Source organism: Anneissia japonica, unplaced genomic scaffold (assembly GCF_011630105.1).
Source record: "Anneissia japonica isolate Jap-2015-1 unplaced genomic scaffold, ASM1163010v1 scaffold287960_len3192837_cov198, whole genome shotgun sequence".
Taxonomy (NCBI): domain Eukaryota; kingdom Metazoa; phylum Echinodermata; class Crinoidea; order Comatulida; family Comatulidae; genus Anneissia; species Anneissia japonica.
Window position 1 is genome coordinate 642301 of NW_022712725.1, and position 14038 is coordinate 656338.

At 33.6% G+C, this 14038-nt stretch overlaps 1 protein-coding gene and 1 long non-coding RNA gene across 2 annotated transcripts; both read right to left on the reverse strand.

Annotated features, from left to right (window-relative positions):
• Positions 1–2378: 2378 nt before the first annotated feature.
• On the reverse strand, positions 2379–4989 carry LOC117108054 (protein HEXIM-like). Its single transcript, XM_033249901.1, has one exon. The coding sequence runs from the start codon at positions 4856–4858 to the stop codon at positions 3971–3973; it is 888 nt and encodes a 295-aa protein (XP_033105792.1). The 5' UTR covers positions 4859–4989; the 3' UTR covers positions 2379–3970.
• Positions 4990–9494: 4505 nt separating this feature from the next.
• Positions 9495–13040, reverse strand: LOC117107988. Its single transcript, XR_004445315.1, has 3 exons — positions 12911–13040; positions 10524–10617; positions 9495–9765 (listed from the first exon to the last, which is right to left on the reverse strand). It is a non-coding gene; the product is annotated as an uncharacterized LOC117107988 (long non-coding RNA).
• Positions 13041–14038: the final 998 nt, after the last annotated feature.

Sequence of the window (14038 nt, forward strand, 5' to 3'; positions counted from 1 at the left end):
CCAGAATAAATGAAAAATTGGCTACCATAAGGCTGGTTATCATTTACCTGTTTATAACAACTTCAAGAATTCATTTATACCTTATTTGGAGAATCTGCCGTGCAATGATAATTATCGTTTTTAATATTAATTTTTTTTTAAAGTTTTATTATGCCTGCTGCCCTCATGAAAACTCCCAATGAGAAATTTATTTCTTTCTCACATTTAACAAAATATTTATAAATGATTTATCAATTTGCTTACTGAACTATTTACATGCAGTCACATTCTTTAAATCCAGGCTCTGGAGGAAAAACTAATTTTGATATGTACAAACTGATTTGACAAAAAACTCAAACGTTTATGTATCCCATTAACCGTTCTTGAGTTTTTCGTTTTTTGTCGAACACCCTGTTTGTGTCTTGGAAAAACCAGTTCTACAACATTTTTTTTTTTGTTTTCCTGCGGAGTCTGGCTTTAATGCAATGATGCAGAATCCAGCCATAAGAAATTTACAATAAACAAATGTGATTTCAACCTCACACACTTGCATTTTTTATTTATCATTACAATTTTATTTAAATTTTCTTCCCCTAGATGGCTTTTGTAGAACCCATTTTCCATTAATTAAAACAATTTTCTACACCCTCTCTTTAAAAACTATGGTTAGTTGGGTGAGACTCTTTGTATTCCTTGTTTCGCGTACTTATTTTTTTAAAGATTATCGATGGAGGGTGGAATAAAAATAAAATTTTGTCTTCTTATTTAGCAAATAGTTTTGTCAAAATCATGTTATATGAGCTGGATGAAAATGATGGAGGAAAAAATAAAAATAAAATTTTATTGGTGAATGTAAAATAGGATGGTTAAATGCTTCAAATATAATTAGGAAGAAATATACATATCTTACCTTCGGAAATTTCAAAGCAGCGGGGTTGTAATAACAATCAAGAAAACTTTTATTCTTTTCTGAAATTTCCACATTTTTATGGCAGCAGGTGTGCTAAATGGCCAAAAATAATATTTTACTTTTATTTGAAATCATCAATATTTGCAGTCGGCAGGTTCGCTAAACAAGGTATAAAAAGTCTTGCCTTAAACATGGTATAAAATAATTCTCACCCAACGTGAAATAGATACTTCAGGTATTGAAATGCATGCCATCGTGTTGGTATTACAATATTTCAACATTAATTATGCCATCATCAGTTCTTATATTATGTTGGAGTTTATTTATGTATGCTCTGAATGTGTGATCACTGTGCACACACATCAGCTGATGCTTACACAAACCAAAAATGGATTCACTGGCTGATTGATGCAGTGTGTGCCTAGCATTACAGAATATTACTAGTTCTCTAATGAGATGTCATTAGTTAATTTTTAGACTTTATTCATCCTTCTGTGAAATGAAATGAATCATGTGGAGAGTTTCCAATTCAGTAACCTCATATTTTGAGGTTAGCCTGTTAAGATGTAGATTCATTTTGCACTGTTTATAATACATATACATAACAGTCATGCTCAGTTTTACTGGTCACATTCTAATGTCGGCTGGTATCTCCAGGCTGACTGTGTATCACAGAGCTCAGGATGTTTTCATTTTCAATAACCACAGATGGATGAATGCAAACTCTCACTCAATGCGCCCGACGTTCGGCCGATGCGATTCTAAGAGGAACGCAACACCACAACGCACACCCAACAAGATTGTTTATAATGACGATCTGTTCAGAGTGTGCTTCCGACAACCAGCAGACAACATTGAGTCGTCTAGCGCTCAAAGGGAGCGCAGAGTTGGATTCATCAGCCAACGGTCGTACAACACAGTGTGTGCCAGGCTTTAAATTAACTGATGAGATGTAACAATAATATAGAAACATTAAATCGTATTTGAATGTCAAGATAATTAATTGCATTCTGCATCATACTGATTACCATAAATGCTCGAATAAGTGCCGTTCTCAAATAAGCGCCGCACCAAACATTTTTTTCGTTAAGCGCCACTCTCAAATAAGCACCGCGGCACTAAATCGAGAGTATATAATATTACCCCGAGTGCAATTAAACAGGGTTTTAAATTCAATGTATACAGTATTATTAAAATGAATAAATAACACAATGAAGACACAAGCATTTCTTATAAACGTTTGTTTACGATGATAGGACCTATGGTAGGCCTTCTGAACTATGGGAAAACGTGAAATAGGTAACATGGAAACGGGCAAGGAAAGTGCAGCGCCAACATTTTTTGATATGCGCTGCTCTTGAATAAGCGCTGCTCTTGAATAAGCGCAGCACTGAAGCTGCCAAACATTCTATAAGGGCCGCGGCGCTTATTCGAGCATTTATGGTAGTCATTAAACACAATTTTAATAAACAAGAGATAGACTACAGTGCTTGTAGCTTATCTGATAGCTCAGAAATCCTTTATTTACACAACTCCCTTAAATCTCTAAAAATTGTTTTTTGAACAAAACAAAATTTTGAGGATACAAGCTTCTCTAGAGACGTATAGAATTTTGGATTTCGACTTTTTCTTACTGTTGACTTCCCAGGTGTTTTTACTGACCTTTCTTTTTAAATTTAGAACATCTTAAAGTCGTATTTTTAGCACCAGGTTTTTAATATTTTCAAGTTTTTTTATTTTTAATTTATTTCCTAAACTTAATATCTGAAAGTACAAATCCTCAACAAATACCCGTACTCTTGCAATATTTTTTTTTTCATTTACATATTGTAGAAAAATATTTGAAAACTCCAAAATTCTTTATCGTCCTTTAGAAATTAAAACAATATAATACACAATAAATCTTTCATTGTTTTATACATTTGAATCGAATTAAAATATTCAATAGCAATGAACATCTCCCTTCCCTGCAATTGAAAAATAAATAAATTCCAAAAAAGCAAATAAACATAATAATTATGCACACACAATTTTTTTGGGAATCCAAAAAAATTTGCTCATGAAAGCGGATATTAGATATTTTGAATAATCAAATTGTGTTGAATGTGACAACTTGGGAACTAGAACATTTTTACTGCCATGGAAACCTAATATAAAATTAACTTATATTTTATTTGAATTTAGCTTGCATTCTGTCCTTAGCTGGCAGAATTATGCTCTTTCACCTTTTATGGACCAACATGAAAATTATCACAATTACTTGACACAAGTTAAAGCATAATTACTTCTATTCCTAAGTGAACCAAATAGTGGTTTATATTCATTATCCTTGATATTCTAGATTTTTACTTCGGAATAGTGTTTGAAATAGCATCATTTTGTTTACTGGCACTGTCAAATTCATTGTACTATAAAATATCAGGAATGGTATCACCTCAATTGTGGTCAATAATTAGGATTGCAGAATATCATCAAATAATCCAAAAATGTCTCATCACATTTTTTTATCTACACTTAATGGCCGGTTGACAAAATGTGTTTTTATTACGGTACAGGCACATCTTTTTACTAATCTGCGACGTCAACAATTTTGTGCATACCATATACATACAAGCAAATAGTTTGCAAAAACCTTGTTTAAAAACATACATGCCTCAAGAAATAGACTTTCGTATTTTACTGTTTATTTTTTTACCGTAATAATTATTGCTTAAATGTTTTGTCCATGCTTCAGTTCCAAACAAAACCTTTTTTTATTTATTATTAAAAGTTTTTGCATAACATTCCATTTTCTCTTGTGTGGGAAATATTTTGCCAATTGGTTTGGCTCAATTCTTGCAAATTTTAATAAATATTTATAGTTTATGTGGTTCAGAATGTCCAAATAATACATGATATACTAATTTCTGCATATCAATTGTTCATATAAAAAAGAATAACATGAATAATTTAATCTTTGTTGGGTTCCTTTCCCTTCCATTGGCAGTTGTTTTATATTTGGTATTGCATCATTCAAATTTAAAATTTGGAATATCATCAAGTTTATCTTAAAAATTACACAACTCAACACAGAACGCATCTTCAAATGGTTGCACATGAAACTAAACGTTTGTTTTCTGATTGGAGTCTTGAGTTTTCCTCTCGTAATTGCGACACTGTTGCTTCCAAATCCCCAACACTTTGTAATCGTGCACGCACTTCTGGACTAATTAGGTGCATATCAAGATCATCGCTTCCATTACAATTTGAATTTTGTCTTTTAAGATTCTGGCTTCCCTCCAATTCATTGACTTTACTTGAAAGTGCCAAAACCTCTGAAACAAGATCTCCTTTAGACATATTCTGGAGTCTTTCCGATTGAAAATCATCATAAACTGCTGTAAAGTCTTTCTCAAGAAATCCACCAACAGCATTATCATCCAACACATCATCAGAAGATTCCAAATCGTTTTTCAACATTGCAACACTCGAAAAATCAGGAGTCTCAACTTTGTGATCTTCCATAAGAAACTGTGTGGTATTATAAGGTGTCGGTCTATTTTCTCGCTTTTTCGCCGCTCTGGTAGCCTCGCGTTCATCCACCTCCTTTCTCTCTTCCCAGGTCAGCTCCGTGTATGGCTTCCATTTCTTCTTGTTGTGTCGTTTCCTTCCCCTTCTGCGTTTCTTAACTGCACCTCCACCATGATTTTTATGCACTCCATTACTATGGTTTCGTTGAACTCTACCATTGTTGCGAGATATTGGCTCTGATAATTTGCGAGAATCATAATTTTGTGCATGCTTACGTCCACTTCTATCACGACCACCTCGCTGAACTCGTTCAGAATTTTGTTGGCGTAGCGCCAACATCAATGGACTAGGACTTCGCTCAGGTTCGGTCCCTTCATCATCTCCGTCAGTTCCCTCTGGTTGAAACAACACATTTCTATCACTTTCGTCCGTCAAACTCATGATTTCCACTATGGTCATTAAACTTGATAGCTTTATCCTTAAAACACAGAAAAATAAGATACCTTTGACTAAACGCCCTCAGCCCACCAACCTCCAACTCCACTTCTACTACGAAACTGCAAACTTGTTCTGCAGCGTCTGTGTTTATAAACGAACCGACGACCTGTCGGCCGTCTAGAGTGTGACGTAAAACATTGATAGTCTGTTGTATCAATGCGCGTTCAAAGAAAATAGGTCTACAGCACCCGTCCTACCTGCCTTGCCTACTTTGTACTTAGGCCTAGGCATTGTACAGCCTGTACACCAAAGGCAAACAAATTAATATCTTTCTATATTACAACAACAATTTATTACTATTGTTATTTAGTTCACAGCTGTCATAGAAAAAGAAGGGTCGGTGCAATCCGGCCACCGGACCGGCACAGGTATGGAACGCAAACAAAATTTGTTGTTATAAGAACCATCATCTCATAGCTACATCAATTTATTTTCTTCAACCACTGCACGTGTTGTAGCAAAGAGTATAGAACTTCAATTATATACTCTTTTTGGGTAGTTCTGACACTGACAGTCCTCGATATCTAGATCTAGATTATGTTCATCACTGATACTGGCTAGTAGTTCATGTCATTTTACGATTAAATCACTGCCTTTCATATTAAAGACGTTTATTTTTACAAATTAAATCAATATTTTCTTAAAATATATTTTAAAAAGGGAGTAGGAGTATGGTCTCATGATATTATTATGTAGTAAGTCAAACCATACATAACTTATCAAGAAAAATTATTTTGAAAACTGATGATGCGAGACCAAAGACTACATACAGATAGGCGTTACTAATTAGCCGCTATGATTATATGCGAGCGAGAGCATTGCGAGATGCGAGAAACAAATTTGGAGTTCATAGAGGGCGTTTTCATAAATTCAAGTTGCGATGGAGGATTAATTTTTGGCTACAAACCATAAACTCATACAGAGCGCATGCAGATGTCTGAAAGGGGGGAGGGCCGATCGAGTGATAACTCTTCCCTCAGTTAGTGAAAGGAGAAATGTTTCTCATATGGTTTTTCTTTTCAAATGTGTTCATTCAATTTTTTATACTGCTTTATTTTCTTTATTTCCTCTTAAGATCAATAGATCCGGCTCCTGTCGTAATGATCTGTTTATGGCACCCTTTAACAGAGTCAATTGCACTAAAAGTGGTTTTATGTGTCACTCTGTATATGTGTTCTGTATATGCAATAATATCTTTTTAAATTTCTAATATTATAATTTAATTAATTTTTTGTATATTATTTTCAATGTTTTTATATAATGGATTTTGTGCCAGTACTTTTTTGTAATGTATTTTCTATGCGATATCTTTTTAAAATTACCAATTAATAATGTTTATAGTTAACAATTCATTTGTACAGCATTTTGTAATATTTTAATTATAGTATTTAAGACATCCTGTAATTGACTTTTAGCTGTTGGATGATGTTTGAAATAAAATAAAAATAAAAGCGAGGCAGGCATATATTTATTTATTTATTTTTGTGTAAAATGGATAGGCCCTACGTGTATTCAACGCCCCTTAATTCCACTGTAATTAAAATGTAATTCTACTGGAGTAAAACAATAGAAAGTGTTGGGAATGAAGTTTCCATTAGATCTGCTTACAGATCTAATGGAAACTTCATTCCCAACATGGTTTCGGTGAACTGGATTCGGCAAACTGGGTTTCTCCAAAGAGGCCATTAATTCAGCAATCATGTGTTTCGGTAAACTGGATTTTGACAAACTGGTCGGATACCGTTTCGGCCCCAGTGCTAGACCAATTCGAGGGTAGAGAGTAATAATGTGTAAGTTTAGCCTGGAAGGGCACTACTGTCATTGGCAGCAATTTTCCTTTAGATACCTGGTTGGTTGTGCACCTGTATCATAACATCCAAATTACGGTTGAAGCAAGCGTGTATGTTAACTACCGGAACTGTGTCTTAGACACATCGTCGGAAAACCATCTTCTGAAATATTGGAATGGTGTTTTTTTCTAAGTAATACTGTAGTTGTACAAGCCTGTATGCCTTCATGGTGCTAGGTTTAGTTGCGGTATCCATTGTTGTGTTGTTGTTCAGGACTACATTTTCAGACTGGAGACTGCTCTAAAACTCTTTTGAGTAATTTTCATACAATGGCTTTACACCGGAATATCTGAGTGAAAATGTAAACAACAGTAAAGAACAGAGCTAAAGATTTGTTGTTCAGTGTAATGACATACCGTATCGTAAGCACATGTTTTTGCAACCTATATTCAACAATGTAAATCTAAGTACTCAATATATATACTGTCTCTTATACACATCTATTCTTTATCGTCCTTTAGAATTTAAGGCGTATGCGGATTTTATAAGTGCATATGTTTTTCATTTTCTATTTCGTTACATGCTTCGCAGAAGTCTGTGTTTGATCTTTTGCCGACTTTTCGTTGGCAAGATTCTGTGTAATAATTTATAATTAAATTGAGCAACCTTTTAATATGTAGCATTGAGTGTACTTTCTCTTTCCGACAATGTTCCCAGTTAATTGAATTGTTTTGTAATTCATTTTCCATTTGATTCCAACATTTGGTATGCTATATATTGGTTTTAAAAATGATGTGTAGAATTTTTTAACATTTTGTTTCTTCAAAATAATGTCATAATTTGTTTTACAATCGTTTTCTCTGTGTGTTAAACAGTAGGGATTATATTTGATAATATTTTTCCAACTACTTGGAATGGCTGCATTTAATTTTGTATGCTCAATTAAAGCATCGTGTGTTTTTGAGAGAGATGGAATTATTTCGTTCACCTGCTTAATTCTATCATTTACAATGATGTCACCTACATTTTGTATATTTATCTCAATCCAAAATTTATTAAAAAGAGATTTATTGTTTACAGTAATATTCTTATTTTCCCAAATTCGTTGTAGTTTTACCTCACATATGCAATGCAGTTTGATTTCCTGTATGTTATTATAACGGATACACGTATCAATAAAATTCCTATAGAATATTGGTAATTTATTCAAGGAAGCATGTTCCTCTAAGTTAACCTTTGACTACATATAGTCTGTCTCTTATACACATCTAGATGTGTATAAGAGACAGATATATATATATATATAAATCAAGATAGGATGTAGGGAAATCTAAACCTTCTTTCAAAATGCTATATAAATAAATAGATAAATAATAATCTCAGATAGAAAACATAAGATGATGTGGAGGGTTCACCTAAAACTCCACCGTGAAGTGGAAATGCAGATTGGACCCCAGCTTTGTTATTATATGACGATACAGGGGTCCGATAGAATATTGGTTAAATGTTAAGATTTAATATTCGCTTTTAAGTTTCATTACAAAAAACAAAATGTGTATTGAGTACATTTACGACTAGACTGTCTTAAAATTTGGACCTTTGTCGATTTGGGGTGGGATGTTGGGGAGCGTACTCACCCGTTCATATTAAAATAACGCTTTATTAACATGTACACTTTACAATTAAACAATCATTTTTTTTTCTTAATTTGTATTCCTATACCTCATGAATGTCATAAAGGTTCCAAAAAGTGTTTTTAATCTAATGAGAAATTAACTTATTAGGCCTAACTTAACACAGATGCCAAAATGAAAATAATTTGAATGTATTTCTCACTAGTTCAATCTCTTTTATTTCAGGGTCTCAGGTCAAATCTACCGATCCATCAATAAGTGAGAAGTCGATGTACAATTATTTTCAGCGGAACAAGATGTGTATGAAATTGCCGGAACACAAGATGTTATCAATAGCCAGATAAATAATCGCGCGCGCGGATATTTATTAGGATTTATATCACTGGATCACCGGAATTGAATACAATTTGCGAATTATGTTTCTTATACAACGAACAAGTAATTCTCGAACAATATTACATATTTAAATATAATAATGCCTAAGCATTATATATTATATAAAACTAGAATATTTATATTCTATTTATATTACGTTTATATAGTTCTGATGTAACATTTCCGAGTATGTAAGAAATAAAAGTAAACTGTAGTTTATAATACATCATTGTGTGTACTTCCTTTGTCGTAATTGCATTAATAATAATATATATTTCATTATTAATCAGCATATAATCGAATTAAATAATATTATAATCACTTTTTATTATAATCACGATTCGAATATAGCACTATTACAGGCTACTATATCTTATAAACACTCTTTCCAAATATATTCACATGACACCAACCAATTACGAAACTTTTCAGAGCAAGGTGCTGTCAAATTTTACAAAACAGGAAATGACGTCGGTTGCTAGGCTACAGTTCATGCATATTCAGTAACACATGTGCTCATTAGACTAACAATAAAAACTTTTAGCTCAGTTTTGACAAAATCGACCAAAAAGATTTTATTGTTAGTCTAATTAGAACAGGTGTCACTGAATATTCATGATTATGCATGAGCTTGTTGCTTAGCAACCACGTCATTTCCGGTTTTATATTTTTGTTGAGGGCGTCCTCGAAAGAATTGCTAGTTTAATAGATAAAGTAGCACATATTATTGATGAAGCAATTCTTCACTTTTGGTTTAAGCTTATAAGCTTATTATAATAAGGATATTTTAGCTATTGAATGTATTACAGTGAACATAGACATTAAATAAGATGAGAAGAAATGCACAATTCCATTTGATATTTATTTTCAAGCACTGAAATCAAGTTGTGATAGGCCTATATATATATATATATATATACACTATATTTTCATATCCAGATTGTTTGCAGGAAGCATGATGAGTGACACAATTTTTGGCTATCTGTGAATGATTGGTAAGTTCTGTTGCCCTTTCACGATTGAGGCCGGACATTCTTTCCTGATAGTTGTGGCTTCTTTTTCTACATCACTGTAATAGAAAAATATTGAGAAAAGATTAGGAACCAGATAAAGAATTATAACGGAGTATCATCAAAACATAATATATAAATAAAAATAGAGGCAGAGCCAGTAGGTTTGAAATAGAGGTGGCCCACGATGAGGGACTTTGCCAGATGAATTGTTCCCTCCACCTCAACCCCACCATGGTTGGGGCTGAGGTAAGAAACTTTTCGATTATGGCACCTCTAGATGGCCAGGAATGGCACTCTCAGATTTTAAATTTGAATGTAATTTTCTTTTTTCCTCCAATTTTTTAAACATTTTCTGAGATTTAGGGGGGGGGGGCAGGCTGGCTGCCACCCTCCTTCCTCGTATTCAGTTATCGCAATGGACAATTTTGCTGATACAACATAATAGTACTTCACAATTCTTATCATATCAGAATTATCATATTAAATATTAATTATTTATAGTAACATCATACCACGGAATGATGTGAGGATTATTAAATACATGCATTGGGTAGGACTAGTAGATCGCAATAGCGCAAACACATTTTTGTTAGCATTCTGATTGTTTATAAAAAGTGTACTATTCGATAGAAATGAATATACAGATTCTTAAATTCAGTATATTCAAACAATAAACATAATATTATATCAATAATCTTCATACAAACATTTTTTATGATATAATATTTTTTTATTGATTGATTGAATTTATTCGATGTTCAACATGCATAAGCAATGTAACAAATGGGATGAGATTAAGAAAAATAAAAATTACCGTAATGAGCATCAGGAACGCCCCTTAGGCCGGAGTCCAGCCCATTTCAAATGATGTCCAATTTAAATATACACTGTCTGTCTTGAGCTGAAAGCTAAATAATTTAATTCCATAACTCAATAATTATATTTAAGTAAGTTACAAACTTACAATTATATACGAATGACAAAATAGTTTTTCTATCAATTAACAGATAGTTAAATTATACCGGTGCTATATTCTTATTTTTACATAAACTCTTTAATTGGCTGGTAGTGTCGATTTAAGCATTTTCCTAGTAAAATGTTCGTAAAATCAGGAAAAAATGAGAAAAATGTCGATAGAGGGTCCAACAATTATGATCGGGGTCTAAAACAAGGGGATACCAAGAGCCTTGTTCAGGGTCCCGGAATAAAATCCCTGGGGTGAGATTCATGGGAAGAATACGGTAAAGGAACGACCATGTAATTTCTGACCACAATTGGATTGGCTATCAAAATATATTTGTTTGGATCGGCAAATTAATTTCGTGGAGTCGGACGAGGGAGTTGATGTTAGGCTAAGTTTATAAGTTATGGTAACTCGGACTACATGAGCAATGCTAGTTGAGTTTCAAGTTAAAAATAATGTTTAGTTTACATGTGCTACTGGGGCCCAGACCCGGGATTTATCAATCTCAGATTAGCAAATGTCTTAAGACAAAAAAGTTAAGATGTCCATAAAGCAAATATCTTAAGCTGATTTATTAAACCATTTTAGCAAAATCTCAGCTCAAAAATTATCTTAGTTGGCGCATGCGTACAGTCGGCTTTTTTATTTTAAGAATGAGCTAAGCAATTGATAAAGACGATTTCTAGTTTGATAAATCTGGCTCCAGCATAGTAACTTATGCGGAGTATATAAGGACAAGCTGAGGTTATTTAATTTATTCCCTTTGGAGGTCAGAAAAAATGTTAGCCGTGTTGTACTTTTTGCTAAATATCTCCATTAATATTTCTCCTTTATTTGTCCTACATGTGTGGCTTATCCTTATTTCTTTTTTTTGTGTTGAAAATCCCATAGTAGCGTAATCTAATCAAGGACTGTTAGGACTACTTTATTTTCAAAAATCGGTTTTCATTAAGGCAGCTAAATTGTAGAAAACTCTTCCTCCTAGCGCCATTTTCTTTTTTATTGAATTTTTATTTTTATTTTTATTGAAAACTGGGAGCCATTGTTTTCAAATTTAGGCTTTTTTTGTATTGTTTTTACTTTCATGTATGAATTACATTTATGATCAGTGGACCACCTTTGGTGTTGGGCCTTCCCCATGTCTTGCTCCAGGCAGTCTCCAAGTAATTTCATCCATTGCATATTATTCATCTATATTATGTCGAATTGGTAATAAATAAATAAATATCCGTGCACACATGGCCACATAGAGAGATTGAGAGAGAGAGACGCTCAGGCATGTACGGCTCATGTCTGGTTTTTAAAATGTATCTATTTCAAATGTATTGTAAAGGTATATAGCGGGGCGTTTCCTCTTAAACGAATACCGGCACTTTATAAATTTTCATTATTATTATTATCATTCTTATCTTTCTTATTATCATTATTATTATTATTATTATTATTATTATTATTATTATTATTATTATTATTATTATTATTATTAGTATTATTATTATTATTACAGTCCTATATAAAATACTCAACTGCTCTGTATATTCGAAAAGGGGGAAAAAATGAAAATTGTATTAATATTGAAGTCGTTTCCGGCCATCTAGAGCATGGACCACTGAGGTAATATACCGGTAATCAAAAATCCATGTGAAAGTCCCCCATGGATCCCCTCTGTTTCGAATTTCTGGATCCGTCACTACAGTAGTAGCTTTATTGACATCGACATCAAAGAAGTATCACATCCATGAAGATAATTAATATTAATATTGATAAAGCCGGTGTCATTTGGGCCTACCCCGATCACGTTCGCTGTCCTTTAAAAATAATATAGAAAATATTTTTGTCGGGCTATAACAAATTCCGATTATTCAGGATTAAAAGTTGTCTACCAGATAATATAGGCTCTTGGTAATAAATTGCATATAGTGTATTGTCAATGAAAAAAAAAACAGATACGAATCTACAATGTAAACAACAAACGGAAGTTAACAAGGCCCAAGCTGTATTTACTGTAAATAACGTTTTTTAGCTAGTTTCCGTCTTTGGTGGTTTTAGCGGGTCACTTGGAATGTATGTTGTTGGATAGAATGCAGCATGTCAGTGCATGCTTCTGTCGAGGAAATTGTCAATGCCTTCAATGCGGCAGCCTAACAAAAGTAGTCAAAATAATAACCATAGAATGATGACAAAATTCCCATTTAACTAGTGAATTAACGATGCAAAATGTTCATTACTGTACTTACATTTGTTATTAATTGTAAAGTCTCCTTCGTAGTCCATTGAGTAATGTTTATATGTAAAACGCCACCTGGAGTGGTATAAAAATACAATTATTCTTTTTCTAATGCGCCATTCCTTTATGACGATAAGGGTAATGATGATAATAATAACAATAATAATAATAATAATAATAATAATAATAATAATAATAATAATAATAATAATAAATTAATAATAATAATGGTGGTGGTGGTGGTGGTTATGATGATATTGATGATGATGATGATGATATGATGGTGATGATGTTGATGGCGATGATGATTATGATGATGATGATGGCGGTGATGACGATGTCGATAATTATTATGTTGATGGATTGTAGGATAAGAATTGACTTTAAAGAATAACTGACTCCGATAGAATCAGTAGGCTGTTATGTGACAAAGGCATAAATGGTCCGGCCCTAATTACTTGCAATCTAAATTTATCACCCTTTTAAAGTGAGGGACATTCATTTTTGTAAAGTATGCATGTGCTATTTCCCGGCAGAGGAGCCATTTTTTAAACCATGGTGTTGTGTCCACCCCTTCAGTGGGTTGAGGGGACCGGACAGTGGCTGTACCGGTTACCAGTAGGCCTATAGGCGCAGGTAATGAGGAGACGGGACACGTCCCCCCATATTTTTAATTGAGTTTTGGTCCCATTCACTTTTCGACCACAATGTAATTTCATAAGTAAAGAAGATGTCTGAAAGTTGTTGAAATAAACAGCATAAAAAAGACCCAGGTTTTAACGTAAGAGCTTTGTATGTACAGCCAAAGTAGAGTACTGTATATAGGCTATTCTTATAGCAAGATTCCGGCATCTCTGCCCACTAACATCTAAATTATCTGTAATACACGACCAGTGATGGCGTCAGGACCTGCCCGACGGAGGGCTAAAGGCCCCGACGGGGGAGCTAGTGGAGCGAATTGAGTCTCACTTGCTAGTGGAGCGAATCGAGTTTTTACTTGGCTGGGGCCAGGGGGGCCGCCTAGGGGACCCCGGTAGGGGGTCCAGGGGGCGGAGCCCCCACGGATATTTGACGAATTATGGCGAATTTTTATTACTTATTTTGATAGGCATCGAGTTACTATAATATGACTTCATGT